At 42.1% G+C, this 26,940-nt stretch overlaps 2 protein-coding genes across 7 annotated transcripts in view; one reads left to right on the top strand and one right to left on the bottom strand.

The window, feature by feature from the left end:
- The window catches only part of rapgef1b (Rap guanine nucleotide exchange factor (GEF) 1b), an 87,704-nt gene extending 71,414 nt beyond the window's left edge, over nt 1-16,290 (top strand). For 4 of the 6 annotated variants that reach the window (XM_029710074.1, XM_029710077.1, XM_029710076.1 and 1 more), the window contains exons 11-25: nt 6,354-6,443; nt 6,888-6,970; nt 7,289-7,397; nt 8,213-8,288; nt 8,689-8,773; nt 9,021-9,113; nt 9,959-10,073; nt 11,635-11,705; nt 11,833-11,917; nt 12,338-12,432; nt 12,621-12,699; nt 13,325-13,426; nt 13,579-13,676; nt 13,814-13,942; nt 14,329-16,290. In XM_029710074.1, the coding sequence (XP_029565934.1) occupies nt 6,354-6,443; nt 6,888-6,970; nt 7,289-7,397; nt 8,213-8,288; nt 8,689-8,773; nt 9,021-9,113; nt 9,959-10,073; nt 11,635-11,705; nt 11,833-11,917; nt 12,338-12,432; nt 12,621-12,699; nt 13,325-13,426; nt 13,579-13,676; nt 13,814-13,942; nt 14,329-14,479 (1,461 nt within the window). In that variant the 3' untranslated portion in view covers nt 14,480-16,290. Of the gene's footprint in view, nt 1-5,524; nt 5,687-6,353; nt 6,444-6,887; nt 6,971-7,288; nt 7,398-8,212; nt 8,289-8,688; nt 8,774-9,020; nt 9,114-9,958; nt 10,074-11,634; nt 11,706-11,832; nt 11,918-12,337; nt 12,433-12,620; nt 12,700-13,324; nt 13,427-13,578; nt 13,677-13,813; nt 13,943-14,328 lie in introns of all 6 variants that reach the window. The other 2 variants (XM_029710078.1, XM_029710075.1) reach the window with 2 other exon arrangements.
- Nucleotides 16,291-19,104: 2,814 nt separating this feature from the next.
- Nucleotides 19,105-24,652, bottom strand: uck1 (uridine-cytidine kinase 1). Its single transcript, XM_029710081.1, has 7 exons — nt 24,440-24,652; nt 22,806-22,965; nt 22,381-22,477; nt 20,355-20,497; nt 20,094-20,188; nt 19,831-19,879; nt 19,105-19,736 (listed from the first exon to the last, which is right to left on the bottom strand). The coding sequence occupies exons 1-7, from the start codon at nt 24,524-24,526 to the stop codon at nt 19,537-19,539; spliced, it is 831 nt and encodes a 276-aa protein (XP_029565941.1). The 5' UTR covers nt 24,527-24,652; the 3' UTR covers nt 19,105-19,536.
- Between the last annotated feature and the right edge of the window lie 2,288 nt (nt 24,653-26,940).

Here is a 26,940-nt window from a genome sequence, read left to right on the forward strand (position 1 = left end):
ATATAGAAAAATAGATATCTATATATATATATATATATATATTTATATATAGATATATATATATAGATTATATATTATATAGATATATATAGATCTATCTATCTATATCTATCTCTATATCTATCTATCTCTATATATATATATATATATATATATATATAGATATATCTATCTATCTATCTCTATATCTATCTCTATATCTATCTCTATATCTATCTCTATATCTATCTCTATATATATATATATAGATATATCTATCTATCTCTATATCTATCTCTATATCTATCTCTATATCTATCTATCTCTATATATATATATATATCTATATATATATATATATCTATCTATCTATCTATCTATCTCTATATCTATCTCTATATATATATATATATATATATAGATGGTGTGTACACGCCCGCCTGTGTGTGGTGTTTATCAGTGATCTATGTAGGGTTGACCCCATTTAGTCGACTGGTCTATTGTTTGGTTTGTGGGGCGGCAGGTAGCCTAGTGGTTAGAGGGTTGGGCCAGAAACCGGAAGACAAATCAGTTAAGAACACATTCTTATTTTCAATGACGGCCTAGGAACGGTGGGTTAACTGCCTTGTTCAGGGGCAGAATGACAGATTTTTACCTTGTTAGCTCGGGGATTCAATCTTGCAACCTTACGGTTAACTAGTCCAACGCTCTAACCACTTGCTTTACATTGCACTCCACAAGGAGCCTGCCTGTTACGCGAATGCAGTAAGAAGCCAAGGTAAGTTGCTAGCTAGCATTAAACTTATCTTATAAAAAACAATCAATCGATCATAATCACTAGTTAACTACACATGGTTGATGATATTACTAGTTTATCTAGCCTGTCCTGCGTTGCATATAGTCGATGCGGTGCGCATTCGCGAAAAAGGACTGTCATTACTCCGTGTACCTAACCATAAACATCAATGTCTTTCTTAAAATCAATACACAAGTATATATTTTTAAACCTGCATATTTAGCTAAAAGAAATCCAGATTAGCAGGCAATATTAACCAGGTGAAATTGTGTCACTTCTCTTGCGTTCATTGCACGCAGAGTCAGGGTATATGCAACAGTTTGGGCCGCCTGGCTCGTTGCGAACTAATTTGCCAAAATTGTACGTAATTATGACATAACATTGAAGGTTGTGCAATGTAACAGGTATATTTAGACTTAGGGATGCCACCCGTTAGATAAAATACGGAACGGTTCCGTATTTCACTGAAAGAAAAAAACGTTTTGTTTTCGAGATGATAGTTTCCAGATTCGACCATATTAATGACCTAAGGCTCGTATTTCTGTGTGTTTGTTATATTATAATTATGTCTATGATTTGATAGAGCAGTCTGACTGAGCGGTGGTAGGCACCAGCACGCTCGTAAGCATTCATTCAAACAGCACTTTCGTGCGTTTTGCCAGCAGCTCTTCGCAATGCTTCAAGCATTGCGCTGTTTATGACTTCAAGCCTATCAACTCCCAAGATTAGGCTGGTGTAACCGATATGAAATGGCTAGCTAGTTAGCGGGGTGCGCGCTAATAGCGTTTCAAACGTCACTCGCTCTGAGACTTGGAGTAGTTGTTCCCCTTGCTCTGCACGCCGCTTCGAGGGTGGATGTTGTCGATGTGTTCCTGGTTCGAGCCCAGGTAGGAGCGAGGAGAGGGACGGAAGCTATACTGTTACACTGGCAATACTAAAGTGCCTATAAGAACATCCAATAGTCAAAGGTATGTGAAATACAAATCATATAGAGAGAAATAGTCCTATAATTCCTATAATAACTACAACCTAAAACTTCTTACCTGGGAATATTGAAGACTCATGTTAAAAGGAACCACCAGCTTAAATATGTTCTCATGTTCTGAGCAAGGCACTTAAACGCTTTCTTACATGGCACATATTGCACTTTTACTTTCTTCTCCAACACTTTGTTTTTGCATTATTTAAACCAAATTGAACATGTTTCATTATTTATTTGAGGCTAAATTGATTTTATTGATGTATTATGTTAAGTTAAAATAAGTGTTCATTCAGTATTGTTGCAATTGTCATTATTACAAATAAACAAAACGAATCGGCCGATTAATCGGTATCGGGTTTTTCGGGTCCTCCAATAATCGGTATCGGTGTTGGAAAATCATAATCGGAAGGAGTGGTGTACGGCATTGAAGCTTGTTTGGAGGTTTGTTAACAGTGTCCAAATAAGGGCCAGATGTATACAGAATGGTGTCATCTGGGTAGAGGTGGATCAGAGAATCAACAGCAGCAAGAGCGACATCATTGATATATACAGAGAAAAGACTTGGCCCGAGAATTGAACCCTGTGGCACCCCCATGGAGACTGCCAGAGGTCCAGACAACAGGCCCTCCGATTTGAACTCTATCTGAGAAGTAGTTAGTGAACCAGGCGAGGCAGTCATTTGAGAAACCAAGGCTATTGAGTCTGCAGAAAAGAATGCGGTGATTGACAGAGTCGAAAGCCTTGGCCAGGTCGATGAAGATGGCTGCACAGTACTGTCTTTTATCGATGGTTGTTATGATATCTTTAAGGACCTTGAGCGTGGCTGAGGTGCACCCATGACCAACTCGGAAACCAGATTGCATAGTGGAGAAGGTAAGGTGGGATTCGAAATGGTTGTTGATCTGTTTGTTCACTTGGCTTTCGAGGGCTTTAGACAGGCAGTGCAGGATGGATATACAGTTGAAGTCGGAAGTTTACATACACTTAGGTTGGAGTCATTAAAACTCGGTTTTTAACCACTCCACAAATTTCTTGTTAAACAAACTATAGTTTTGGCAAGTCGGTTAGGTCATCTACTTTGTGCATGACACAAGTAATTTTTCCAACAATTGTTTACAAACAGATTAATTCACTGTATCACAATTCCAGTGGGTCAGAAGTTTACATACACTAAGCTGACTGTGCCTTTAAACAGCTTGGAAAATTCCAAAAAAGGATGTCATGGCTTTAGAAGCTTCTGGCTAATTGACATCTTTTGAGTCAATTGGAGGTGTTCCTGTGGATGTATTTCAAGGCCTACCTTCAAACTCAGTGCCTCTTTGCTTGACATCATGGGAAAATGAAAAGAAATCAGCCAAGACCTCAGGAAAAAAAATGTAGGCCTCCACAAGTCTGCTTCATCCTTGGGAGCAATTTCCAAACTCCTGAAGGTACCATGTTCATCTGTACAAACAATAGTATTCAAGTATAAACACCATGGGACCACACAGCCGTCACTTCTCAGGAAGGAGACACGTTCTGTCTCTTAGAGATTAACTGAAATACCTTATTTATATAAGTATTCAGACCCTTTGATATGAGACTCGAAATTGAGCTCAGGTGTATCCTGTTTCCATTGATCATCCTTGATGTTTTTACAACTTGACTGGTAAATTCAATTGATTGGACATGATTTGGAAAGGCACACACCTGTCTATACAAGGTCCCACAATTGACCGTGCATGTCAGAACAAAAACCAAGCCATGAGGTCGAAGGAATTGTCTGTAGAGCTCCGAGACAGGATTGTGTCGAGGCACAGATCTGGGGAAGGGTACCAAAACATTTCTGCAGCATTGAAGGTTCCCAAGAACACCGTGGCCTCCATCATTCTTAAATGGAAGAAGTTTGAACCACTAAGACTCTTCCTAGAGCTGGCTGCCCAGCCAAACTAAGCAATTGGGGGGAGAAGGACCTTGGTCAGGGAGTTGACCAAGAACCCGATGGTCACTGACAAAGCTCCAGAGTTCCTCTGTGGAGATGGGATTACCTTCCAGATGGACAACCATCTCTGCAGCACTCCACCAATCAGGCCTTTATGGTAGAGTGGCCAGACGGAAGCCACTCCTCAGTAAAAGGCACATGACAGCCCGCTTGGAGTTTGCCAAAAGGCACCTAAAGGACTCTGATCATGAGAAACAAGATTATCTGGTCTGATGAAACCAAGATTTAACTCTTTGGCCTGAATGCCAAGCGTCACGTCTGGAGGAAACCTGGCATCATACCTACGGTGAAGCATGGTGGTGGCAGCATCATGCTGTGGGGACTGGGAGACGAGTCAGGATCGAGGGGAAAGATGACTGGAACAAAGTACAGAGAGATCCTTGATGAAAACCTGCTCCAGAGTACTCAGGACCTCAGACTGGGGCGAAGGTTCACCTTCCAACAGGACAACAACCCTAAGCACACAGCCAAGACAACACAGGAGAGGCTTCAGGATAAGTCTCTGAATGTCCTTGAGTGGCCCAGCCAGAGCCCGGACTTGAACCCGATCGAACATCTCTGGAGAGACCTGAAAATAGCTGTGCAGCGACGCTTCCCATCCAACTTGACAGAGCTTGAGAGGATCTGCAGAGAAGAATGGGAGAAACTCCCAAAATACAGTTGTGCCAAGCTTGTAGCGTCATACCAAAGAAGACTCAAGGCTGTAATCGCTGCCAAAAGTAAATCAACTAAGTACTGAGTAAAGGGTCTGAATTCTTATGTACATATATTATATATTGTATTTCTGTTTTTTATTTGTAATAAATTTGCAAAAATGTATAAAAACCTGTTTTTGCTTTGTTATTATGGGGCATCGTGTGTAGATTGACAGGATTTAAAAAAAATCTATTTTAGAATAAGGCGTAACAAAATGTAATGTAACGTAACAAAATGTGGAAAATATCAAGGGGTCTGAAAACTTTCTGAATGCACTGTATTAGCCTTGTTGATGTTTTAAATGTTTAAGTTGATATGTAGCTGGGATAGCAGGGGCAGTGCTCCTGTTGTCTGTGCTGCCTTGCGGTAACTCGGTGCTTCTAAATCACTAGTTTATAGTAAGAGTAAGCTGTTTTAAAACATGAACTTGCTTGACCATGCTGCAGGTGATCTAACTGTTTGTTACATGCAGTATTTGCTTTGTGGACTTCACTGGACAGACGTTGCTCTACAGTTTTGTGATGAAACAAGCCTATGTGTAGTTGAATTTATTCTGCCACTGTGTGACTGTTGTCTTTTTGTTGTCACGGCCTTATTGTATACCTTGGTGGCGTATGAACGAATGGGTTATAGAGCAAACAACGCAAATATCACACCATAGGTTGTAATATGTCTTTTCACTGGCTTGGCTTCCTCTCTGATTTGGCCCATATACCGCTACTGAACATAACAGGGTTGGTAGACAGTGCACAGCGTGTTACAGCAGGTTACTAGCTTTCTGCTTCTCCTCCTCACAGGAATCTGCTCACCTGGTCGCCATGACTACACAATCTCAGACAAACACACACTCTGATTCACACTTACACACATACAGTCACATGGAAGGCATGGAAAGATTGATATCAGTCCATTCATTGTTACAGTATGTTGAACCATACATCCACTTTAGTCCAGGAGAGGAGGTGCTGATGGGGACTTTTTCTTTCTACTTTTCAGCTTTGATTCTGCCTGATTTATTTTCTCAACCTGTCATAACACTGTCCTTCTTTCCTGATTCCTGGTTTCCTTTCCTACTTTCCACCAATCGCAGAGTTCAGACCAGGTCGCCTTGACCAATGCCACTATATTGGATGGCAGCAGGGGCGGGCCCAACGGTTCCCTGGCCGACTCATTGGGCTCTGTGGCCGTCTGTCTTCCTCCTCCTGAGACCACTTCTCTTCTAACTGACTCTCTCCTCCGCACCTCGGCAGTGGTGAGCTGACAGACGGACGGACGGACAGACGGAGGGGCTGGCAGACATGGAAGGGCGGGCGGGCAAAAACAGACAGACGGACGGACGGGCAGACGAACAGATAAACAGACAGATGTAGCCTGACTCAGACAGACAGGTGATATTGGTAGACAGAGACAGACAGACAGAAGATGATAACAGGACGATATGTTTCAGTAATAAGGAGTCATTTTAAGGTGGATGCCCGTCAGACAATAACATTGTTGGTGACTCATTGATTTCCAGGACCATTTATCTTGTCATACCAGTAATCACAAAGCATCTAAACTGTGGACCATAGTGAAAGATGTCCTCCTGTTTTGGTGATTCTTGACTACTGCTTATTGTATTATCCAGACTGATTGCAGTTGTGGGTCTAAATGGAACCCATAGAACTTTTGACTGTGTTTCACCTGTTCACCGTCATGTGTAACACACTCGTTATACTGAAATACTGTACACTCATTAAACACTAAACATGTACACCAGTGCCACCTGGTGGCCAAGTATTGACACTTCCAACCAGCAAAAACCATACAACTCCATGTAGAAGTGCTTCTCCATGCCTCACCGTAGCCCTGAGTTTGCTGTCCCCACAGTATGTTCTATGCTAAATTATTCTGTGGCCGTCCCTCTTCTCTTCCCGTAGAGCGCCGACGAGGGTGGCGAGGGCGAGTATGTCAACCTGTACTCATCCAGCCAGGCCAATGGGGAGCTGGAGCTGCCTCCCTGCCTCAGAGTAAATAACTAATGCACTCAACCTAGTAGGATTGTCACCATACCAGTATCACGATACTACAATACTCTATTTTCCTTGGCAAAAAAATGAAAGCACAAAGCAGACTAAACTCGTTGATCCTTTAAAAACCTGCTTTATGCCAAACGTTGTGTGCTAAAGCTTGGGAAAATAAACACGTGACTACATAAGGCAGTTTAGGACTGTTTTCCTTAAGAAATTACAGCTCTAGGATCAGATTTCTGCAACAATACTAACTGTAACCATTAAGCGGATGAGAAAATATCTGTATCAGTGGTTAATGACAACTTCTACCTATTACATTAGGGGGAGCAAACTCCATTTCAACTCTTTTGATGGAGACAGCCTTTGTGTAAATAATGTGTTGGTGTTCCATGATTCCTGTTGCTCAACCTACCTTGACAGAGATTACTCTGCCCCTCACAGCCAATCGCTGCTGACGATGTCATTCAAGACCCCGCCCCGCAAATGCACTCCTCCAATAGCAAGGAGGCTCTGGACAAGGACAGGTATGGGATTAAGTGACCATTCAGGTCACATTGCATAAACACTCCCTCTCCCCTTCAGGCGTAATGTCTTTACTTGATCGGTGATCCTAGAAGGTAAAACCGCAATTGAATGAAATGGATACTGATTAATGACCAATGCTAGGTCTATGTAAGCATAGAGAGAGAATTACTAGAAGAGACTAAGCCCCTTCTGACCAGTGCAATTTGAATGGAACATTTATCATGGGTAACAATTTTATTCTAGGTAATCATTCGATGTCTATGTATGTAAGTTTAGGTAAACAGACCTAATGGTGCTTCCATCGGTCTTTCTGTCAGCAGGAGGCAGAAGTCTACAGACTCGGTCCAGAGCGATGAGGAGGAAGTGGATGAGCTCTCTCTCATTGACCACAAAGAGATCATGTCCCGGATAACACTCAAACAGGAGGTAATTCTGCCTTCATTCATGACTGAACTAACATTATTACCCATGTCTATTGGCTAAGTAAGCATTGTCTCTAGAACGCTTGTGGTTGTCTTTGGCTACAATTTCTTTAAATGCTATTTTGTTCATGTTACATACTGTATGTGAAACTCTGACATAAGAAACCTTCACACTGGTGATATTCACATTTCACTCACATTCCTTCTTTCTCTTAGTCTACTACTGACCTCTAGAGGAACTGCAGGGGATGTTTCTCCATTAAAATGATTTTTCCTTTCCTTTTTTCGGTTTGGTGCAGTCTGACAGACGTGTGTGTGTGTGTGTGTGTGTGTGTGTGTGCTGGTCCCCATTCTGCAAGGTCAGAAAGGGATAAAGAGAGAGGGAGGTCTGGTTAAACAACAAAGGACAACTGTAGCGGTAAATTAGAGTTTTATTGTTGGGGATCTGTCTGCTTGTGTGGTCAGTGTATGTCCTGCGTATAGCAGCCCTCCCCCCTACTCTCTCATTCTCACTCTCTCGTCAGTGGAGCTGGTGCAGGGCTGGGAGGGAGAGAGAGCATGGACAGAGAGGAGTGAGCTGCATTTTGGACTAGACTGCATTCCTGCCTTAATCCTCATAAAATCTCTCCCTAACCCTCTTTCTCTCTCTCTATCTCTCTATCTGCCTCGCTCCCCCATCTCTCTATCTGCCTCACTCCCCTCTCTCCCCTCTCCTTTCTCTATCTGCCTCACCCGTCTCTATCGATCTGCATTGCCTCCCTTTTTCTGCCTTGCCTCCCTTTTTCTCCATCTATTCATCTCTCGTTCTCTCTCTCTCAGAATGACGATGGTCCTGATGTGCGTGCTGGATCAGGGGATATTCTGTTAGTCCACGCCACAGAGACAGACCGCAAAGGTAGGTAGCATTTATCACCGTTCGACATCAGCCCCTATTAAAATGTGTGTTACTGTGGTTCTGGGTCAGTGGCACAGTGTGTGTGTGTGTGTGTGTGTGTGTGTGTGTGTGTGTGTGTGTGTCGTAGATGTAGTTCAAACCAGAGGGATCTGATCATGCTTTTTGTCTGTTAAATTGGTATACAGTGAAATGTCAAGTTGTAGAATAGCTACAGTATGTCTTGACCTACAGTATGTCTTGACCAGCTTATTTCTCTGAATATCAGAGGTTACCAGACGTGTCCCATCTATTCATGTCATCCATGTTCTCTAAAGTTGAGATGATCCATCGTTAGTTGTCAACCTCGGATGATTTGTGGTGGACTTTTAAAGGGGTGGTGTTCTCCTCTGCTCCCTTACAGATCTGGTGTTGTACTGTGAGGTCTTCCTGACCACATACAGGACCTTCATTAGCCCAGAGGACCTCATTAAGAAGCTCCACTACAGATATCCTTTTTTGGTCGCCTCGAGTGTCTCAACACCAGCTAGAATATTGTGTGTTGGAATACTAACAACTGAATGGATTTGGCTTGTGGTGATGAGATAAATACAGGTAAACCTGATTGTGTCCCAACTATGTTGTCACCTAAAGTGACTTCTGTGAGAGTGGAAAATATATTCACTGTTTTGTGAATGTGGGACGCAATACTTGAGAGTGCAGGTCATTTCAGTGTTCTCCTTGACCACAGACCACATACACCAGGTTCTGTCACAGTCCAGACACGTTTAAGAAGCGGGTCAGCAAGAACACCTTCTTTGTGCTCGTTAGACTGGTGGACGAACTGTGGTGAGTATGGATGGACATATTCTATAGAATCTATACAGTACCTTACTCAGACTCTCAGTACAGCCCCATATTATATACAGTACCTTACTCAGACTCTCAGTACAGCCCCATATTATATACAGTACCTTACTCAGACTCTCAGTACAGCCACATATTATATACAGTACCTTACTCAGACTCTCAGTACAGCCCCATATTATATACAGTACCTTACTCAGACTCTCAGTACAGCCACATATTATATACAGTACCTTTCTCAGACTCTCAGTACAGCCACATATTATATACAGTACCTTACTCAGACTCTCAGTACAGCCACATATTATATACAGTACCTTACTCAGACTCTCAGTACAGCCCCATATTATATACAGTACCTTACTCAGACTCTCAGTACAGCCACATATTATATACAGTACCTTACTCAGACTCTCAGTACAGCCACATATTATATACAGTACCTTACTCAGACTCTCAGTACAGCCACATATTATATACAGTACCTTACTCAGACTCTCAGTACAGCCACATATTATATACAGTACCTTACTCAGACTCTCAGTACAGCCACATATTATATACAGTACCTTACTCAGACTCTCAGTACAGCCACATATTATATACAGTACCTTACTCAGACTCTCAGTACAGCCACAGAAGTGGCTTTTTACTGTTTAAGCTCCAGTTTTTCTAGGCAGTAGATAGCCCTGGGGATCCAACAGAATAGAAATGACTTCCAAAGAGTGTGTTGGAAGCAGACAACCCTCAATGTTAACTTACCTTTCAGTGTTAAGTGAATGAACTTCTCCTCCCTTTAATGTTCTCCTCTCCCCCCTTTCCATCAGTCTGGTGGAGTTAACAGAGGACATCCTGAAGCAGCTGATGGACCTGGTGTTCAGACTGGTGTGTAACGGCGAGCTGAGTCTGGCCCGTGTGCTCCGCAAGAACATCCTGGACAAGGTCTGTCCAACAACACCACTACTCTCCCCTCAACATCTTCACCTCCCGAAACACCTTCACCTCAACACTCTTAGCAGTTGATGTTATTCTTTAATAACGCAGACCCCAAAGCAAATCAGGGGGAGGAAAATAGGTTTATTGAAAGAGGATAAATCATAATGTTATGCTGAGAGGTAGATGGTCGTTCCTTCCCTGTCCTCAGTGATTCTCTCCACACAACAAAGGGACAGGATGTACATTATAGCCCAGCCCTAGCATGTGTTGACCAATTACAATTCCTTGCAATAAAACTGGGCCGATGGCCAAATAACAAGTATCCTATTTCAGGTTGGACCAATGAGAACGTGCCACACGTAGCTATGAGTTCAGGACTGACATTCCTAACAGACGTTGAACTGAAAACCCAACTATTTCCATTGATAATTCCCTGTTAACCGTTACTACGCTATTGACTTTTAGCACTCTTGACCTCTCGTCTTCTGCGTTGTGTATTTATCTTCAACATATTCTTACAACACCTTCACCTCCCTCAACACCTTCACCTACCTCAACAGCTTCCTCAACACCTTCACCTACCTCAACAGCTTCCTCAACACTTTCACCTACCTCAACACCTTCACCTACCTCAACAGCTTCCTCAACACCTTCACCTACCTCAACAGCTTCCTCAACACTTTCACCTACCTCAACACCTTCACCTACCTCAACAGCTTCCTCAACACCTTCACCTACCTCAACAGCTTCACCTCAACAGCTTCCTCAACACCTTCACCTACCTCAACAGCTTCACCTCAACACCTTCACCTACCTCAACAGCTTCACCTCAATACCTTCCCCTACCTCAACAGCTTCACCTCAACACCTTCACCTACATCAACAGCTTCACCTCAACACCTTCACCTACCTCAACAGCTTCACCTCAACACCTTCACCTACCTCAAAAGCTTCACCTCAACACCTTCACCTACCTCAACAGTTTCACCTCAACCCCTTCACCTACCTCAACAGCTTCACCTACCTCAACACCTTCACCTACCTCAACAGCTTCACCTACCTCAACAGCTTCACCTACCTCAACACCTTCACCTACCTCAACAGCTTCACCTACCTCAACAGCTTCACCTCAACACTTTCACCTACCTCAACAGCTTCACCTACCTCAACAGCTTCACCTACCTCAACAGCTTCACCTACCTCAACACCTTCACCTACCTCAACAGCTTCACCTACCTCAACAGCTTCACCTACCTCAACAGCTCCACCTACCTCAACAGCTTCACCTACCTCAACACCTTCACCTACCTCAACAGCTTCACCTCAACACTTTCACCTACCTCAACAGCTTCACCTACCTCAACAGCTTCACCTCAACACCTTCACCTTAACACCTATCCCCTTTAACACCTTCACACTGTGTTGCACTTAATAAAAGTGCTGTGGTGTATAGATCTATTGTTAATGTCAATTACAATATTCAGGAAAGGCTCTCATTCTGCAGTAGCTTGTGATTGGGAGGCATTTTGAATGTTATGTCTGTAAATGAATTGTTATTGTTTTGAAGGTGGAGCAGAAGAAGCTGCTGCGCTGCACCAACTCCCTCAAGCCGCTGGCCGCCCGGGGCGTGTCCGCCAGGTAGGCGTCAACCAGGGGTTAAGGGTCAGGAGACAATGGGAGGGGCTATGACAACCTCTTCTTGCATTTGCTTGTACCATCCATGTTTACTTTCTGTCATTAAGTGTTTTTGTGTGTGTGACCACAGGCCCGGAACGCTGCATGACTTCCGCAGCCATGAAATCGCCGATCAGCTCACGCTCCTGGATGCAGAACTTTTCTACAACATCGAGGTACCAGAGAGCCCTTTACTGTCCTTGTTTTGCTTCCAATTCTCATTGTGCTCCAGTTATCTAACCCTATATCTCTCCTTCTTTCTCTGTCTCTCCTTAGATTCCTGAGATGTTGGTGTTATTGACTATCCTAACTCTATATCTCCCTCTCTGTCTCTGCTTAGATTCCTGAGATGTTGGTGTTATTGACTATCCTAACTCTATATCTCCCTCTCTGTCTCTGCTTAGATTCCTGAGATGTTGGTGTTATTGACTATCCTAACTCTATATCTTCCTCTCTGTCTCTCCTTAGATTCCTGAGATGTTGGTGTTATTGACTATCCTAACTCTATATCTCCCTCTCTGTCTCTGCTTAGATTCCTGAGGTGTTGGTGTTATTGACTATCCTAACTCTATATCTTCCTCTCTGTCTCTGCTTAGATTCCTGAGGTGTTGCTTTGGGCCAAGGAACAGAACGAGGAAAAGAGTCCCAATCTGACTCAGTTCACAGAGCACTTTAACAATATGAGCTACTGGTGAGAGCTGGACCTGAGCCTATACTTACAGGCTGTCTATGCATTACATAACTCCCACCAGATAGACCTTATCACTCCTAAGTCACCTAGCTTTGCAATGGCTGTTCAACACCTCAAAATGGCAAAAGAAATTACACACACAGTCTCACTTTCTCTCTCACAGAACACTGTTTGTGTTTGTCCTCTAGGGTGCGCTCTCTAATCATTCAGCAGGAGAAAGGCCAGGACAGAGAGAAGCTGCTCCTCAAATTCATTAAGATCATGAAGGTGACCAACCTCAACATTCATACAACCACAGCTCTTCCTGTTAACTAAATATATAACTAAATATATATATATATAACTAAATATATGTGTGTGTGTGTGTGTATATATATATATATATATATATATATATATATATATATATATATATATATATATATATATATAAATATAAATACACACACACATATATTTAGTTATATATATATATATATATTTAGTTATATATATATATATATATCTAAATATATAACTAAATATATATATATATATAACTAAATATATGTGTGTATATATATATAACTAAATATATATATATATATATATAAATATATAACTAAATATATATATATATATATAACTAAATATATGTGTGTGTGTATATATATATATATATATATATAAACTAAAAAATATATATATATAACTAAATATATAACAAAATATATGTATATATTTATTTTACCTTTATTTAACTATTTATTTAACTAGGCAAGTCAGTTCAGAACAAATTCTTATTTACAATGACGGCCTACCCCGGCCAAACCCTAATATAACTTACTATATCTAGTTAATGACTAACTCTCTGGACAACTGTTCTTATCCTGTTTCTCCTCTTCTTATGTAGCACTTAAGAAAGTTGAACAATTTCAACTCGTACTTGGCAATACTGTCTGCCCTGGACTCAGCCCCCATCCGCAGACTGGAGTGGCAGAAACAGACATCAGAGGTGAGTCAAACAGAAGTGTATTAAGTCTAACAAACATGTGATATAGCTATACTAGATATCCACACTCAAATTTTGGAATTGTATTTCTATGGCATCTCTTTTTAATATACAATGGGTATAACACATTGTGACACACTGTTGGTCTCTCCCAGGGATTGGAGGAATACTGCACTTTGATTGACAGCTCGTCGTCTTTCCGAGCGTACCGGGCGGCTCTGGCCGACGTGGAGCCTCCATGCATCCCATACCTGTAAGTCTGTGTACATGTACACCTGAGCCGGGTGATTTTATTTATCACATTGGGTTTTAGGTTACTCTTCATAGGACTGTCTGACTTTATCTCTCTATTCTTCTCCTCTCTAAACTCATCCTCCTCTCTTCTCCCAGCGGTCTAATCCTGCAGGACCTGACCTTCGTCCACCTGGGGAACCCTGATCTCATCGATGGGAAGGTCAACTTCTCTAAGCGCTGGCAGCAGTTCAACATCCTGGACAGCATGAGGCGCTTCCAGCAAGTGTGAGTAGAAAGGTCATCCCAGGAGAAAAGCATCCACAAATCTCCAAACAGATAGAGTGCATGGTATAAATATGGTCTATTTCAGGAACTGGCAGCACCCCCCCCCCCTCCCTTGTAGGCTTGCGGAGCCCCTGTGGCTCCTCATGAGTTCCGATTTTTTTGTGTGGCATCCATCAGTTGCCTTCCTTGTCTATTTCATGTCAATCAATAAGACTACAATAGTCATCCCACGTGAGGTAAGCAGTGAACCAAATCTTATATGAAAACCTTCATATTAACCCCCATACAACAAAAGGTGGACCATTTCCAGCGTTCATATTTGTATCGCTTATCCATTGGCATCTAGTTGATCAACTCGTTATGTCTGTCTTTCACACCCACCCCAGGCATTATGAGCTGAAGCGCAATGACGACATTGTGTGCTTCTTCAACGACTTCAGCGACCACCTGGCCGAGGAGGCGCTGTGGGAGCTCTCGCTGAAGATCAAGCCTCGAAACATCACCCGGAGGCGGACAGAGCGTGAAGAAAAGACCTAGGGGATGTAGGGGCACGGCGTGGTGCCCAAACCCGGGACCAGGTCCCGCTGAGGGACCTCCACTGTGCTACAGACACTAACTCCACTTTACTATGGACGGACAGACGGACGGGATAGATGGATGGACCTAACTAACATGGGAAGAGTGACTGACTAGGGCCGGACCAGAGCGCATACAGTAGGCTAGTAGGGAGGAAAAGACTGGTTTAAAAGGACTCTGCACTGCTCTGCTACACTGGGATATTATGGGGGGGTTTATGATTGACATGGGATTCTCTCTACCCCGAACTGCTGTTGGCAGGGGAGAAACTCCTAGCCAATGGGAGGAGAGGAGAAAGACTTGTATAAAGGATGTTATGTAAGGAGGATGTGGAGATACCGCTCCCTGTCCTCTCCCATTTTAGTGTGTAAATGCGAGGTGAAAGCTCCTCTACACCCTGATACCAACACCCTATTCCCTTCCTCCCTACATAGTGTGTGCCACCATTGGGTCAGCCCCTACTGGCCCCTTCCCCTGACTTAACTTCCCTCCAACATTGAAGGAAGATAAAGTTCCTTGTATCCATGGAATCCTCAGTATTCTGGACTGCAGTCTAGGGAATGGGAATCTGAGGGTTAGTAGAGGTGGACTGGACTTGTAGCAAGAGTGTATTTTTGTTATTATTATTAATCATGTGTGGTTGTGATGTATTATACAGTGCTCCTTTTGTTCTTAAAAAGGATGTTTATTATGCTATTAAGAGAAGTGCTTAGCTTCTACCCAAGTGCCATAATAATATGCACTCTAAAAAGCAACGCAACAAAAAAAAGACCCAAAAAGTGACTAAAGATGCTGTGATCTATGTACGTCATAGTCAATCATTGTGTGCCATGTTTGAGTGAGAGAACTGCCAGGCAATCAGAAGTGTGTGTGTGTGATCTGTGTTTGTCTGTCCATTGTGTGCTGTAGTTCTTCATTCTGATTCCTTTGGAATAATCCTGTCATCCTCATCACACTATGCAATAAAACTGCTCAGTTTCTATACATCAAGGCATCACTGTGTATCACCATCTTAAGAGGTTTGACAGACTGCTACTTATATGTTCCTTATGGGCAAAATCCCAACAAGATCGGCGCTCCTAACTTTGACTTTTGCATTATCATGCATTGATATCAATGGAAGACTTGTTGCGCTCGCAAGTTAGGATTCAGCCCCAACTGGTCATTCTGGTTGGACAATAACAACCACACGCCACTGGTAGTGAACGTAATATTTGTAATATTTCTTAAATATCATGGTCATTGGAAAATGCTTTACAAAATAAAGGCAAGTTAAGGCATGAATTTTTCCAACAAATATACAGTTCATGAAGCAAAGTCTAAAGAATACTTAAAATGTGATACATATTGTATGAAATCCTTCATTTGTCTATAATATTCGATACATGTATTATAATCTGATTTCTACATGTATTGCATTTATATATTTGTTCAGTATGAAAAAGACACTGAATCATGGTCGTACATGAAGTCTACTACATTACTAGTTATTCATTGTTGGCTGTGAAAGCCCAACAAGTAAAACACAATGTGCAAAGCCAAAATCAAAACAGACATTAACTTCGAACTAACATTAAAAGGACAGTTTTCCTTCATCTCACCCTCACTCCTATTTCAGTCACAGAGGTAGTCAAGCCACCACAGGGTAAAAAGTCACATAGAAGGCAGTGATTAAAAAGTGGAAGAGTTGTTGTATACCTGTGATTGCTCTGTTTCAATGATGCTTGCAATTTCAGTGGTATCTATTTCAGTAATATACTAATGAATCATTACTGATGTGTCAGACTCATTTTCCTCCAGACTTCCCTATCTGACTGGATGCTCTGCAGTCTGCACGTGACAAGGGTGAGTTAAGGGCAGGCTAGGCTCCCCATCTCTCTCCTAGACCATGTCAGTAAAAGCATCAATGCTCAAATCCAACACACCATATATATCACACACATTAATATATAGAAATATATACATATTCACACACAAACATATTAATATATACACACACAGTGCCTTCAGAAAGTATTCACACCCCTCGACTTTTTCACATTTTGTTAAAGCACATGTCAAACTCATTCCATTGAGGGCTGAGTGTCTGTGTTTTCACTCCTCCCTTGTACTTGATTGATGAATTAAGGTCACTGATTAGTAAGGAACTCCCCTCACCTGGTTGTCTTAACTGAAAGGAAAAACTAAAAACCAGCAGACACTAGGCCCTCCATGGAATGAGTTTGACACCACTGTGTTACAGCCTAAATTTTAAATTGTCTCACTGGCCTACACACAATACCCCATTATGGTCAAGTTGAATGTATGTCACCTGTTCAATCCAAGTATTCATCCCTATTGTTATGGCAACCCTAAATAAGTTCAGGAGTAAAAATGTACTTAATTCACATACATTGCATGGATTCATTGTGCGCAATAAGTGTCTAGTATATATTTTTTTATTGACTACCTCTCTGTACCCCACACATAATTACCACAAAGACCAAGGATGTTTTCCAATGCCTTGCAAAGGAGGGCACCTATTGGTAGATGGGTAAACATTTTAAAAGCAGACAAATATCATTTTGAGCATGGTGAAGTTATTAATTACACTTTGGATGGTGTACCAATACACCCAGTCACTACAAAGATACAGGCGTCCTTCCTAACTCAGTAGGCAGAGAGGAAGGAAACCGCTCAGGGATTTCACCATGAGGCCAATGGTGACTTTAAAACAGTTTAATGGCTGTGAAAGCAGAACTTAGGATGGATCAACATTAGTTACTCCACAATACTAACCTATATGAGAGTGAAAAGAAGGAAGCCTGTGCAGAATAAAAATATTCTAAAACATGCATCCTGTTTGCAGTCAGGCACTAAAGTAAAACTGCGGCAAACAAATGAACTTTGTGTTGAATACAAAACATGTTTGGGGTAAATCCAACACAGTACATCACTCGGTACCACTATTCATACACTGAACAAAAACGCAAAATGTAGGTCCCTTGTTTCATGAGATGAAATAAAAGATCTCAATGTGGTGCACAAATTTGTTTAAATCCCTTTTAGTAAACATTTCTCCTTTTGCCAAGATAATCCATCCACCTGACAGGTCTGGCATATCAAGAAGCATGATCATTACACAGATGCACCTTGTGCTGGGGATAATAAAAGGCCACTAAAATGTGGTTTGGTCACAACACAATGCCACAGATGTCTCAAGTTGAGGGAGAGTGCAATTGGCAAGCTGACTGCAGGAATGTCCAACAGAGCTGTTGCCAGAGAATTTAATGTTCATATCTCTACCGTAAGAGAGCGGTTTCCTGAACGTTGTGAACAGAGTGCCCCATGGTGGCAGTGGGGTTATGGAATGGGCAGGCATAACCTACAAACACAATTGCATTTTATCGATGGCAATTTGAATGCACAGAGATACCGTGATGAGATCCTAAGGCCCGTTGTCATGCCATTCATCCACCGCCATCACCTCATGTTTCAGCATGATAATGCATGGCCCTATGGCGCAAGGATCTGTACATAATTCCTGGAAGCTGAAAATGTCCCAGTTCTTCCATGGCCTGCATACTCACCAGACATGTCACCCATTGAGCATGTTTCGGTTGCTCTGGATCGAAGTGTACGAAAACGTGTTCCTGCCCCCACCAATATCCAGCAGCTTCGCACAGCCATTGATGAGGAGTGGCACAACATTCCATAGGCCACAATCAACAGCCAACTCTATTCAAAGGAGATTTTGCGCTGCATGAGGCAAATGGTCACACCAGACCACTGACTGGTTTTCTGATCCACGCTGCTACCTTTTTTTTAGGTATCTATGACCCAACAGATGCATATCTGTATTCCCAGTTGTGAAATCCATAGATGAGGGCCTAATGAATGTATTTCAAGTGACTGATTTCCTTATATGAACTGTAAATCCATCATCTTTAAGTGTTGCATGTTACGTTTATATTTTTCAGTATTTTTTTCAAGCATATTGTGGCTGAATTATGTTATGGGTATGCTTGTCATTGGCAAGGACTAGGGTTTTTTGGGGGGGACAAAATAAAAACTGAATAGAGCTAAGCACAGACAAAATCCTAGAGGAAAACCTGTTTTAGTCTGCTTTCCAACAGATATTGGGAGACAAATTCACCTTTCAGCAGGACAATAACTTTAAACAAGGCTAAACATTCACTAGAGTTGCTTACCAAAATGATATTGAATGTTCCTGAGTAGCCTAGTTATATTTGACTTGAATTGCTTAAATCTATGGCAAGACTTAAATTAATACTTATGTACATGAGATTTCTGTATTTCATTGTCAATACACTTGTAAACATGTTTTCACTTTGTCCTTTTGGGGTGTTGTGTGTAGAATTTAATCAATTTTGAATTCAGGCTGTAACAACAAATGTGGAATAAATCAAGGGGTATGAATACTTTCTGTATATACACTGAGTGTACAAAACATTAGGAACACCTGCTCTTTAAATGACACTGACCAGGTGAATCCAGGTAAAAACTATGATCCATTATTGATGTCACTTGTTAATTCCACTTCAATCAGTGTAGATGAAGGGGAGGAGTCAGGTTAAAGAAGGATTTAAGCCTTGAGGCAATTGAGACCGATTGTGTATGTGTGCCATTCAGAGGGTGAATGGGCAAGACAAAATATTTAAGTGCCTCTGAACGGGGTATGGTAGTAAGGGCCGGGCTCACCGGTTTAAGTGTGTTGAGCTGCAACGCTGCTGGGTTTTTCAAGCTCAACCGTTTCCTGTGTGTATCAAGAATGGTCCACCACCCAAAGGACATCCAGCCAACTTGGCACAACTGTGGGAAGCATTGGAGTCAATATGGGCCAGCATCCCTGTGGAATGCTTACAACACCTTGTAGAGTCCATGCTCCAACGAATTGAGGCTGTTCTGAGGGCAAAAGGGGGTGCAACTCAATATTAGGAAAGTGTATGTAGAAGTAGACTGTCAGTCTGAGAGTAAACACACACACACACACACACACACACACACACACGGCTGCCTCAGTGGGGGCGACTGCTCGGCTCCAGTAAGACCCTCTTCCCTAGGGGAAGGTTGGAGGTGGCGTTGTCCAGGTCCCCCTGCTCCGAGAAGGCCCGCTTGAAGCCCCGGCTGTGCCCGTTCACCACTCCTCCATGCTGCCACTTACAGAGGTCCCCATTCAGGATGTCCTGGATGTGCTGCACGATGAGGTTGATGGCCACTGAGAATGAGAGGCAGATTAATAAGAGGGAGGGATATGGAGAGAGGGAGGGATATGGAGAGAGTCTATAGGCTTCATCAGTGCTATAACTTACCCATGTTGTCAACTCCTCTAGGAATAATTACATCTGCATATTTCTTGGTCTGGGGAAAAATAACTCAATGTAAATTTGGTAGCTAATGCTTTCAAAAGACTGCATTTAGAACAGAATATACATTTGTCACAAATTAGTCACTGGGTGTTAAATGTGTCATATTTTAAGTGTCCATAATTAGCCCTATTAATAAAGAATGAAAGTGTCCATTATCTGTTATCATCGGTCTATGGTATCGGTGTGTGGTTCTGCTGGACATTTACAGGTAAACAGAACTCCTCGAAGGCTGGCTTGACGAACGTGGTGTACTGGTTAAGGATCTGCTCCAGGTCTCTGTCCCTCTTCATGTCCCGCAGAACTGCAGGTCAAAATCACAACCAGGTCAGGACCAAGACAACAACCACAACCAGGTCAGGATCAAGACAAATGTGACAATTCAGTATATACATCAAATATGTTAGAAAAATGTGTGTATGCATAGTTGGTGCGTCCCCTTAAGGATTAGTTGTGTTTGTCAGTAGTACCTCTGTGGGAAAGCCTGACATCAGAGTCAGTGTCCACGAAGAGCTTCATGTGAAACATGTCCCTCACTTCCTGAGAGTAGAATACCAGAATGCCCTCAAACAGAACCACATCAGCCGGGTACACCGTGATCCTGTCCTGCAGCCTGGAACACACGTACACACACATTAAGCACCAAATGTATAGTACACAGAGGTATTCTATAGACAGACTAACTTTCACCTGAATGCATGATTGGCATGGGTTAGTTCATCTGCAAATGCAATGACATGTCTGAGGCTGCACACATCAGGACGATGAACGGCTGTTCACACCCTTGAGCCAAATAAGCCAGAGTAGTAGGGTGCTCTTCCCCAGCGAAAACTAAAGTGAAGCTTAAGAAATACAAAGAGGCCTCCCCAGTGGCACTAGAGACATCACTACAGACCCAGGTTCCATTCTGGACTGTATCACAACCCGGTCGTGATCAAGATTCCCATAGGGTGCGCTCAATTGGCCCAGCGTCGTCTGGGTTAGGGGAGGGGTTTGCTGGGGGCGCTTTACTTGACTCATCGCGCTCTAGCGACTCCTTGTGGTGGGCCAGGCGCCTGCGGGCTGACCTCAGTCGTCAGGTGAACAGCGTTTCCTCCGACACATTGGTGCGGCTGGCTTCCGGTTTAAGCGGGGGGGGGTGTTAAGAAACGCGGTTTGGCGGGCCATGTTTCGGAGCCCATTGGGGAGTTGCCGCGATGAGACAATATTGAAATTGGTTAGAAAAGGGGGGAAAAATTACTAAAAAGAAATACAAATAGCTTGAGTCTGTAGTCTGGGCAGTGCGTAAAGTGGGGCTGACCCCATTTAGTCGACTTGTCGATTGTTTGGTTGATAGGCTGTATATTTTTTTTGTCGAGCAGTGGCAAATATATAAAAAAAAAAATGTATGGCACACGACACCTGTCTGATACACACCTGTCTCAGTGGACTAATCCATTGGAGATCGCAGGGATGGCACACCAGTAGTACACTTACCATTAATTCCCATCATTTCTAATTACAATATATATATATATTTTTTTAGGTAGTTTCTGTTAAATCTGTTTTTATGTTAATGCATTCAATATATTATTATTACAGTCTTAGTGTTGTCATTGTAGGAGTGCACAACCGAAGTTTATTTCTGAGTTGTCAATTCATTAATTGTCTTTTGTTTGGAGTGCTCCTATCAATCTTAAGGACATGCACCTGGTAACTCTTAGAAGTAGGCCCAGGCTACCTGGCCTGCACGCAAATGTAGGCCTATAAATGTGCCTATTTAGGGATCTGATACTATTTCTGATTGTCTTAACACTGTGGAGCTTCTCAAAGTCATTTTTTCTTTGCCTCAATCAAAGCAAATGAAGTCTTTTACATCCATTGAGAACCACTCAGCATGAAAGGCAAAAGAAAATGTAATCCTCTGATCAGTGGAAACGTCACAATATAGGCCTACCTGATTATTTCTTATCCCCTGCGCAAAATAGCCTACAGCCTGTTTACTTTATTCAAACATCGGGTGCGTCTATCTAAGGAAAAATACACATTTTAAAATATCAACCAATTGATTGGTCGAAAGAACAGACGACTCTCGGTTGACCAAAATGTGTTTTACTCGGGAACTGCCCTAGTGTGCAGTGCGTCAAAAACCATGTAAGAGATTGCAGCAGACAACTCAGACAGAGGCACTCTGTAGCAGGAGTGTATTCATTAGTGTATTCATTAGTGTATTCATTAGTCTGATTCCAAACAAAAAGGGGAAAGACCTAATTGTTTTCATTGCACAAAGTTTTCCATTTGGAGTAAACGCTTTCCAGTGCAAAACGTTTTGCAGTGGACTAATGCAATGAAATCAGACTGATGAATACACCTAGTTATTTTGGTTTTTCTTTTCAGTCAAGGGTCATCTATCTGGGCTCTGTGGAATGTGGGCATTTTCTATCCCGTCTGTCTGAATTCAAGAATGGGATTTCTAACTCTGTCACACTGGGTCTGGATGGAATGTTTCCTTCTCACCTGGAATGCGTGACAAAGTCATATGTCGGCACCTCCACCACACTCCCCTCCACAATATCCTTCAGGGTTCGGTACATCAACTCGTTGTCAAAAGCGTCTGTAATAAACATTAAGGTTATTAACTCAATTACACTGTTCGGCTAGAACATTAGCCATTTATAATTCTAGCTAAGATGAATTAAACAACATGATGAACTAAATCCACATTATCTAAGTGATAAGTGACTGATGGAGAGCTTATGTTATTACAACAATCATACTTAAATTATTACAATATTCATACAGGCCTGTAGTACGTTTTACATTTAAGTTAGTCATTTAGCAGACGCTCTTATCAAGAACGACTTACAGGAGCAATTCTGGGATTCGAACCAGCGACCTTTCGGTCCAACGCTCTTAACCGCTAAGCTACCTGCCACCCCTACCTGGGTGGTCAAAGTTGTACTGGCCCTTGAGTGCCTTGGCCTTCTGGTCAAGTGTCAAGACTCTGTAGAAACTGTCTTGGCTGACGATAGCAACTTTCCTCTGATGATGGTCCACCTTGTTCTGGCCCAGTAACTCCATGATTTTGGCACATACGGTGGACTAAAAAAAAACATACAGGTTTATTATTTCCTTGAGTAGCACAATTTAGCTAAATCTATCGCATAGAAAGGGGTTGTGTATTTCAAGTTGTGAGTTGTGTTTTCATTAATTGTGTGTAATATGCCATGTGAAAGACCTGTCACATGCAGAAAATGTATTGACGTTTGGCATATTTTCAGTTTGATGAGGTTGGAGCAGAGAGCGGTAGTTGGCACATTTCAAAATAATCTCAGACAGAAAACAAGACACTAGTTGAATTGGTGGCAAGAGACATCCTGACACCCCCATCTCATTCAGTGATGCCAATTTAGCAATTTTGTTGCTAGATTTAGCAAATTTTCAGACTATCCTGGCAACTTTATTTTCAAACAGCACCTAGCAACAAATGTAGCTCCTTTTAACAACTTCTGAAAAGTGACTCAAACGCTAAAATGCATGCTTTTTCCCTCTAAATGACACAAAAACGATTTATTCTGTCACACACACACAGTCACAACACACGTGACTGGCTGCAAAAGTGCCTTGTGAGTGACGTCAGCAGCAGGCGCTCAGCTCGTGCACAGCCAGCAGCAATTTCAGCAAATTGAACAGAACTTACAACATCAATCAACAAGTTTCAATCAAAATTATACAGCCAGAAGTACAAAAAAAGAGTGGGAGTCTGTACCTGAACAAATGTCAAATCATATTTTTGGCAATTTGAGTAACGTTATTGTGTATTCTACGTAATGACATCACAACGTCATTTAGCAACAAATCAACCTGCCTCTAGAAACTTCCCCTGAAAATGAGTTGGCAACACATTAGCAAGTCACATCAAGACTTATCCTATTCCTGCATGACAACCAAGCTAAGGGGACGCAATAATTCTAACTAGATAGCTAGCTAATGGTATGCAGCTAACTTTAAGTGCATTAAATGAATGAAAATAGACGTTCGTGAATTATTAGGCCAAAGAAAAAAATATATACAAATTGTTATCACGTTTTGGTACAGGGGCGTGTCTGCGCTCAGTTCACGGGGAAACGAAAGCTAACGTTTGCACTGTAATGTTACTGGTTGTTGACACGACCTAACGTTAAAGGCGTTTGATGGTCAATGTGTTATCTGCAATGGCCGTGCAGAATTTACGGTGATATGGCCTCTACGGAAGTCGAGACATTAATTATTCTTGCGCTTAGCGGAGCAGAGCTGATGTGAAGAAGTTAAGTGAGTTTGTGTTTACACAGGACCTTCCGCCCTCAATAATGTCAATGCGGAGCAATACGACTCCTTCAGCATTATTACATTTGAGAGACGCAAAGCGATGCGGTACAGAGCTCAATTTGGCCTCTACGTGCCTCCAGAGGCTCCGCGATTGCGTCACACCATCAATACGGCGCCCCCGACCACATTTTTAGATCGAGCATAATAAACTGGCTCTTACTAACCCATACAGCTAGATACGGTACACTAGTTACAATTAGTTACCTACCTTGCCACTGGCAGTTCCTCCGCTAACACCAATCAGAAACGGACGGTGTCTTGGACGCTCCATCTCGAACGGTCTGATAGTAGTCATATCGGGCCAATTTGTCGATTAACAGCAGGCTTATCGTCGCTTGTTTAGAAAGCTTCCTTCTTGAAAGTTCTATGGCAGACCACCAATTGGTGTATTGCAGTACGGGGACTTCTTCTTTGATATAATGGCGGTCCGCAAAGAAAATATATTGGTGCATGCCGCCACCTACTGTTTTGGCTGTATATCTGGCCAAACAATTAACAAAATAAAACTGAACAAAAACAAAACTCGATGTACTCCTTTATTCCGATTCAATTGCCAACGTCCATCCCTACAGGCCCTGGGGCTAGAGAAAAAAGAGCATCTTCGGGCAGTATTCTTTGCACTGTTTGAGCAGTGTAGACCTTAAAACCCCAAAACCTTTCAGCTGCAGATACTATTATGTCCAGTTTCTTAGTTCGTTTGTGCATTACAATTAATCACATGCGCGATAAACACCATATAATCCACCTTCTTCACAATCAGCCTATCAGTTTCCCTCAACTGTTGAACAATACTGAATCTCCCCAGTCCACCTGCTTTACAAAAGAATAATCTGTTCACGTTCATATGTGTTACAACGCGAGAACACGGACAATCAGTTCCTTTAGAAAAATAATGTTTGTAAAAACGTCAAAATAAGAATGGAATAAGTATGTAAAAAAATCTGTAATGTTGCAATTATACATTTGTAATAATGTTCTATTGCATAGGCCTACTGGTTCTCTGAAGCATGCAGGAGAGGCCTACAATGATTGCACTAGTGCATGGGTTGGCAACCCAAAATGTTGAAAGAGCCATATTGGACCAAAAAAACAAATCTGTCTGGAGCCGCAAAAAAATTAAAAGCCTTATATAAGCCTTATAATGAAGGCAACACATGCTGTAAGTGTCTATATTAGCCTACTAAAAAAATGATAAGTTGGCTACAAATACATAATGAGTGTAACCGATGTGAAATGGCTAGTTAGTTAGCGGTGGTGCGCGCTAATAGCGTTTCAATCGGTGACGTCACTCTCTCTGAGACTTGAAGTAGGGTTTCCCCTTGCGTTGCAAGGGCCGCGGCTTTTGTGGCGCGATGGGTAACGATGCTTCGTGGGGTGTCAGTTGTTGATGTGTGCAAGGGTCCCTGGTTCGAGCCCGGGTTGGGGCGAAGAGAGGGACGGAACCTACACTGTTACATGAGCATTCATGATTAAACGTTTATTTTACCTGCAGAGCATCCTGGAGAGAATGACGCACCACGTGACTACTCTGCTGTACGATGGTGCTTTAAGTTTAACTTCCATTATAATATTAATGTATTATGTTTCGTTGCATTGATGAAATTATAGAAATACAATACAGAAATCAGCCAGGGCATTGAAAATGGGTCGTGGATGGGTATTCCAGCATGACAATGACCCAAAACACACGGCCAAGGCAACAAAGGAGTGGCTCAAGAAGAAGCACATTAAGGTCCTGGAGAGGCCTAGCCAGTCTCCAGACCTGAATCCCATAGAAAATCTGAGGAGGGAGCTGAAGGTTCGAGTTGCCAAACGTCAGCCTCGAAACCTTAATGACTTGGAGAAGATCTGCAAAGAGGAGTGGGACATAATCCCTCCTGAGATGTGTGCAAACCTGGTGGCCAACTACAAGAAACGTTTGACCTCTGTGATTGCCAACAAGGGTTTTGCCACCAAGTACAAAGTCATGTTTTGCAGAGGGGTCAAATACTTATTTCCCTCATTAAAATGCAAATCAATTTATAACATTTTTGACATGCGTTTTTCTGGATTTTTTTATTGTTATTCTGTCTCTCACTGTTCAAATAAACCTACCATTAAAATTATAGACTGATCATTTCTTTGTAAGTGGGCAAATGTACAAAATCAGCAGGGGATCAAATACTTTTTTCCCTCACTGTATTCTCAGGAAGGTCTGAATTCTGCCCTGGTAGTATTATTAAGAAGGTCTGCATTCTGCACTGATAGTGTTCTGAGGAAGGTCTGCATTTTGCACTGGTAGTATTCTTAAGAAAGTCTGCATTCTGCACTGGTAGTATTCTTAAGAAGGCCTAGAATCTGCACTGGTAGTATTCTGAGGAAGGTCTGCATTCTGCACTGGTAGTATTATGAGTTCTGTCGGCATTATGCTCTGGTAGTATTCTGAGGAAGGTTTGTATTCTGAACTGATAGTATTCTGAGGAAGGCCTGCATTCTGCACTGGTAGTATTCTTAAGAAGGACTGCATTCTGCAATGGTAGTATTCTTAGGAAGGTCTGCATTCTTAGAATAAAGTTGAAAAAGAATGGAGGAATTTCTGAATCGGAATGATTCCAAAAGTGTGGACCTTCCCATTTTCCTAGTAGGCTAATATACAGTAATAAAATGTGTTTTCTCTATGATATTCATTACCCATACACATGTAATTGTTTTAAGATTGTTATTACTATG

This window comes from Salmo trutta, chromosome 23 (genome assembly GCF_901001165.1).
Source record: "Salmo trutta chromosome 23, fSalTru1.1, whole genome shotgun sequence".
Lineage (NCBI taxonomy): Eukaryota > Metazoa > Chordata > Actinopteri > Salmoniformes > Salmonidae > Salmo > Salmo trutta.